The following is a 6484-nucleotide window of genomic DNA, read 5'->3' on the forward strand; positions in this document are numbered from 1 at the left end:
AGTATTCTTGCCTGGGAAATGCCATGGACAGAGGAGCCTGGCGAGCTACAGTCCATGGGGTCGCAAAAGGTTCAGACACGACTTAGCGACTAAACAATTACAGATCCAGGATCAGAATCCAGAGCTTCTGATTCTTCATACAACTCCGTTGCCAACTGCACAGAGGTAAGACCCCTACTTGCACGGGTCAGTAATTTGTGGTCATACTGCACCGTTGCAGTACTTTGGGGTGTAGGGTCTTGCTTTAACTCTTAATCGGTTTATAGAGACATTTGAGACAATGATGCTCCAGTTTGCACAAATCATCACTGTTTAGTCCGTTAATTACATCCAGTGTGAGAAAACAGACAGCCCTGGTTTCTAGGAAACATGTACTCTGCAATTATAGCCAACATTCCGAGTTGCTAGTCTTTTAAAGGGATCGCTCCGCCTTTAGGCGGAAAGGGCAATGGCACCCCACTCCAGGACTCTTGCTTGGAAAATCCCATGGACGGAGGAGCCTGTTAGGCTGCAATCCATGGGGTCGCTAAGAGTCGGACACAACTGAGCGACTTCACTTTCACTTTTCACTTTCATGCATTGGAGAAGGAAATGGCAGCCCACTCCAGTGTTCTTGCCTGGAGAATCCCAGGGACGGGGGAGCCTAGTGGGCTGCCGTCTACGGGGTCGCACAGAGTCGGACACGACTGAAGTGACTTAGCATAGCCGCCTTTAGGAAGGAGCAGAAATAGCTGGTGAGTTCGTACATGGAAGACCCGTGGACTTGAACAGACTTCCCAAAGACCGTTACGCCAAAGTTTAAATTCAGAAAAGACCAACATCTTCACAGTTCACAAGACAGGGAGAGAGAGATTGTTTAAGGCTCCGTGAGGACAATGGGGTTTTGTGTGAGTTTTAAGGTGAAACTGCAAGTTTGGCAAACAAAGGCCACAGCGACGAGCCCGGATCCACCGGGCGGGCGGGGCGGAGGAGGGGGCGCGTGAGTCAGGAGGGAACCGCGCGGGGCGGAGCCGGGTGGGGCCAGCCCGGGAGGCCGCAGACCCGGCCCGCTGCCCAGTGCCCGCCGCCCAGCTCCCCGCTCGCATCCGCGCGCCTCGCTCCTCTCCGACATGGTAAGCCGCGCTTTTTACTTGTCTTCCTTTTACATAAAAACTTCTTTTATGTAAATTCCTCTTACATGAACATTACAGCCACGGCATACTTTTCACCAGGCTTGATCTTTGATTTTTGAAGTGGTCGTGGCAGGAAACAGCAGGACAAATAAATCTACCGGAGGGAATCAGAGAAGAGCAGATGGCAGGAAGAAGCCCTAAATTATACCTGGAATCACAGCCTCGGGGTAGCATCGGGAGGCTCTTGTTTTTCCGCAGAGGTCTGGGGCTAGGATAGAGGAAGTGCCCTGCGAGCCACGCCCGGCGCGGAGCCCCTAGCTCGGCGGGAAACGGGGCGAGGGGGTCCGGCCAGTGCGGAAAGCCCTTCGGCGCCGGGGCCCGCGGAGCCCGGGGTACGACCTAACGACTGGGGGGGGGGTTGAATTCTGCGTGGTGGCTCCAGTTACATATAGTTATAGAGCTAGAGGTCTGAGCCCTAGAGGGGAAATCGGAGTTTCAGTAAACGACGGGCAAGCGGCCTAGACGCGGAGACTGAAACTGAAGCCGGTCCCAGCCCATGGAGCCCGGCCAGGAATGTGGGAGGGACCCGGCTCCGGGAAGCCCCCTCCTCCTTCCCTCTTCCCTTTAACCCACAGTCTTTTTAGGCGCTCCTCCGTCGCCTGTTTTTCTTCTCTCAACTCCTGCCAGCCCCACTCTGAACTCTTTCTACCTGCATTAATCCACCCCCCAAAATCTGCGTCTTCCTTGGCCTCTCTTTCACGGAGTCAGCGAACTTCCGCCCGCGGGCCAAGTGGGGTTCTCTGCTCCCACGAGCTCCGAGTGGATTTTACGTAAATAGTTGAAAGAAAAGCAAAGGAAGACTAATACTTTGAGAATTATATGAAAAATCAAAACTTCACCGTCCGTAAGTAAAAAGTTTTATTGGCACACGGCCACACCCATTCGAGTTCTCTGTGTGGTTCCTGCCCTGCTACAAAAGCAGAGTGATGGAGACCAAGTGGACCACGTTGGCCTAATATATATCCCGTCTGGCACCTACAAAACACGTGTGCTAACCCCTGCTTTAGTGTGCCAGTCTATATCCTCGACTGCTCTTTCTTCTTTCCACGCTAAAGTGGGGGACCAAAATCTCAAGGAACCTAGAAAAGGCAGACCCAGAACCACCAAGTGGCGAAGGCCTGGAATGACTGCCCCGGAAGAAAGAATGCCACCGGGGCTCCTTGGAAGGAAAGGGAGCATGAATTAAGAATGAGAACTACAATAGTTTTTTCAAGTGTTACTTTTTTTCTTTAACTTTCTCAAATGAGTGTTTAGCAGGCAGTTTTTACTAATAAGCTCTTTTACAGCATCCATTTATCATGCTGTTTTCTCCTTCCTCTCACCGTTCCCATCAAATAGAACTATGGGGAGCAGTGATGGGGAGCACTGGCCTCCATCCAGGCAGGAGATCGCTTTCTCTTCTCCTTCAGCCACTGCTCCAACTTGGGCAAAACTTTCCTGTCTCTGGGCCTCTCTGCCGAGGAACCCTCTCCAAAGTCCACTCCAGCACTACAAATTTTGTAATTCCACTTAGGTAATTTGGTATTTGTGGTTTTGTTCTGGAAAATTACCTCTGGGAAGACATGCAGGGGTTTTGATTTTCTCCATGTAGCTGCTAGCAACAGATTTCAAGGAGAAAAAAAAATTCAGTCAAGGTTGATGTTAAGGAGAGAAAAAAAGAAAAGCAGAAAGCCATTGAAACTGGAAAATGAAAGCAGCCTGAATTCTACAAAGAAAAGGGTCAGAGGATATTTCTGTAGGTCTAGAAAAAGATCACAAAGCCCTGGCTCCTCAGCCTGGAACGTTCTACCCTATCTGGTGTGCCCTCCCAGTCAACCTTGTTCCTGTAATCTGATGTTACTGTGAGATTGCACTCCTGATAAGAAAAGCTGTTGTGCAAACACATCTGTTTCTAGGCTGTGGTATTTTGTTTCTCACCAAAACTCTGAGGCTGCCAACACTTGTCTTTCTTAAAGAAAAAGTCCTGACAACGTGACTGTTGGGGAATAATCCGTCTCCTATAGAGTTCTCTAGAACCCACCTCCAGAAAGGGCTTTATAGATGTTCCAGGATGCAGTGAGCACCAGGATAGGCGGTTAAAACACCTGGAGAGACTGAAGGAGGGAAGGAGAACGGCAGCTAGGCACGTCAGTGCTTCTTAGCATGTAAATTATGTGTCCTGAAAGCCTCCAGCTCTGGGCTCCAGGGAGTCCATCCTATGAACAAATTAAGGGGATAAGTGCTACATAAGTCACCATCATTGTTAACCTCCAGAGCGAGATAAAGCTTTGAAGGAAGGGTGTGGCCTTCAAGTTTTCCAGAAAGTCTTCAGTTCCTGCTCTTATCCACCAGGGGGAGCCCACGAGTTCCTCGCGTCTGGGGCCCCAGGAGCTGGCTGGAATGAAGGGCCAAGTATGACAGAATTTCCTTGAAGACTTCCCTTGTAAGGAAAGCAGAGCACAGAATAGGATATGAATCTCCTGCTTCTTCTGGTGCGACCACACCTGTGGTTCAGCTCCATAAATGCCATAGGAGCTGTGTGAGTGGCAACTGTGATCAGAGCCCCCATATCAACCTTCTGGTTTGAAGTGACCAGAGAAGTTCCACGAGCTTTTCCTGTGGGAATTAGTGGCATCTGGGAATAGAAGGAGCAAAGGCCAAGGGTGCAGGAAGCAACCTGGAGGCTGAGATTCTAGAAGTAGCTCTGCCAGGTCAATTCCCTTCTCACCCCTCAGGGTAACGATACTTTTAGTTTTTTTCTAGAAAACGTATGAGTCCTGAGAATTCAGTATTCCTTTAAAAAGAAATGTCCTTTAACTAATCACAGTAACCTCTATATATACTTTTGGAAAATAGGGAATTTTTTAATCTAATACACAATGCTTGGTGGGTTGCATATTTGTGAGTATATAATATCCATATATTTACCCACATGTTCTAAAAGTATCAGTAAACCCTGTCACCTCATGCTCATCTAGTCTGTCTACTGCTTTCAAGTATACCAGCATTTTCACCTGGAATAAACAGGAGGCGATATGGGGAAGAAGCTCACAGAATATGACTTTCTGTGGTTGTCTTAACCCCTTAGCCCCCAAACAATGACCCATCTTTTAGGAAACTGCTTTGACCCAAAATGAAGAGACGAAATCCTCTGGAGTGTTCTTCAGCACCGAGCTCTTGATATCCTCCCCTTATCTGAATCCTGAATTGTTCTTTCCCCCTCAAAGGCAAAAGTATCCAGCCCTACGGAGACTGAACGATGCATCGAGTCTCTGATTGCTGTTTTCCAAAAGCATGCTGGAAGGGATGGTAACAACAGCAAACTCTCCAAGGCTGAGTTTATGATCTTCATGAATTCAGAGCTGGGTGCCTTCACAAAGGTAGTGGTCCCAGCCCCCAACCCCAGACTGCAAGACCAGGACCGAAGGCTGGCTCAGAATGAATGACAGCAGCTGAGCCCCCAGGGCTGAGTGAGCTCTGAATGGCTATTAAGTATCTTTTCTTCTCCTTCTTTTCAATAACATGTGATCTAAAGATCAGAGTTATCAAACTTTATATGACATAGGGAACAGTGGTTTTTTGTTTTTTTTTGTTTTTTTCATTTAAGGAGGTGGTTTACAAAATAGTAAATGGAGTAAGAGAGTTTTCAAATGTTATTCCTCCACCCCAAAGCCACTAGGGCAGCCCTGTTCAGAAGAACTTTCTGTAGTGATGGAAATAATATTCTAAATATTCTATATGTGCACCACTTGATATGGCAGCCAATAGCAATTAACAGACTGATTTCTAAGTTAATTAAGTAGCTGTGTGTAACCAGTGGCTGTAAATGTGTGTAGGGGTTGGGGTTTAGGATGCGTGGAGGGAGAGGCTGATTAAGCAGGCCCTGCATCAGCTGCTGTCCTCTTGCTACCTCAGATCCCTCCACTTGTATGTAGTTTGTATATTGGAGTTGTATGTGACACTTAGGAAAAGTTTTCCACTGATTTTACAAAACTGAGTAATCCCCAAATGTAACAGAAAGAACCCTGGACAGTGGTTCGGACTCCAGGCTCTCACTGCCGAGGGCCCGGCTTCAGTCCCTGGTTGGGGAACTAAGATTCCAAAGACTATGAGGCACGGCCAAAAAAAAAAAAATTTTTTTAAGTAAATGGTTAAATTAGAAAGAAAAAAAAAGCTGATTTGAGTCCTAGGTCTTCTGCTTAGGCCGGTCACTTCATCTGTTTGAGTCTGTCTCTGTGTCTGACAAGTGGGAAAATTAGTGACCCCTACCCTGTGCCTCACACTCTTGTGAGAATAAAATGTGACATTTTTAAAAACATTTTAGAAAGAACAATATAAAGGTACTAATGTCATTATGTCATTATTATTATCTTTGCAGAACCAGAAGGACCCTGGTGTCCTTGACCGCATGATGAAGAAATTAGACCTCAACTCCGATGGGCAGCTAGATTTTCAAGAATTTCTTAATCTTATTGGTGGCCTGGCCATTGCTTGCCATGAATCCTTTATTAAGTCTGCCTCTTCCCAGAAGTAAATTGGAGGAGCCTTTGGGCCTGGCCTCCAGGCCCACTCCCTTTCTTTCCAGCCTCTCAGTTATCTGCTCTTCACAGCCCCCACATACCCTGAGCCCGCCACACCCACCTACCCAGGCAGGCCACTCCTGTTAGTAATAAAACAATATTGTTTTTTAAAACACACACTGGAGTCGGTAAATTTGTGCAAGAGTCCGGGAAGACTGGGAGGAATATAAATTAGATTGATGGGAACAGTTACTAGAAGTTGCATAGTAAATAGTAAAAATGTATCTTTGGTGTATCCATAATCATGATTAATGATACCAACAGAATCATCTCTAAATTACTCAGCCTGATAGATGTCACTTGTCACTATTTACTCATTAAATGTCTGTCCAACCCTACTACAGGCACACTCCAAGGTTACAGTCAGCAAGACAGATAAGGTCCTGCCTTTACAGGGGTTACTGTTAGTTGAGGGAAACAATAAATGGATAAACAAAGGGCTATGAGAGTACCAAAAAAAGTTGTCTTTCTGAAAGCCAAATTCTTTTCAAAAACTTGATTAGGGAAATTCACTGGAGATCACTGTGGTTGATGTAAGTGTAGCTGAGACAACTGTAAACAAATGTGAAAAACCGCAAAAATCTAAAAGCCTCATTTCTTCAGACTGCCTCACAAGAATCTTTCAATTCCTCCGCTTAAAAAAAGGAACTAGGGCTTCCATGGTGGCTCAGGGGTAAAGAATATGCCTGCTAATGCAGGAGACATGGGTTTGATTACTGGTCCAGGAAGATCCCACATGCCACAGACCAACTA

The 6484-nt window shown here is 46.7% G+C and overlaps 1 protein-coding gene across 1 annotated transcript; it reads left to right on the forward strand.

Moving 5' to 3' along the window:
• The first annotated feature begins 955 nt into the window (after positions 1-955).
• On the forward strand, positions 956-5848 carry S100A11 (S100 calcium binding protein A11). Its single transcript, XM_006050804.3, has 3 exons — positions 956-1112; positions 4379-4531; positions 5530-5848. Exons 1-3 carry the CDS (start codon positions 1110-1112, stop codon positions 5683-5685), a joined length of 312 nt encoding a protein of 103 aa, XP_006050866.1. The 5' UTR covers positions 956-1109; the 3' UTR covers positions 5686-5848.
• Positions 5849-6484: the final 636 nt, after the last annotated feature.

This window comes from Bubalus bubalis, chromosome 6 (assembly GCF_019923935.1).
Source record: "Bubalus bubalis isolate 160015118507 breed Murrah chromosome 6, NDDB_SH_1, whole genome shotgun sequence".
Taxonomy (NCBI): domain Eukaryota; kingdom Metazoa; phylum Chordata; class Mammalia; order Artiodactyla; family Bovidae; genus Bubalus; species Bubalus bubalis.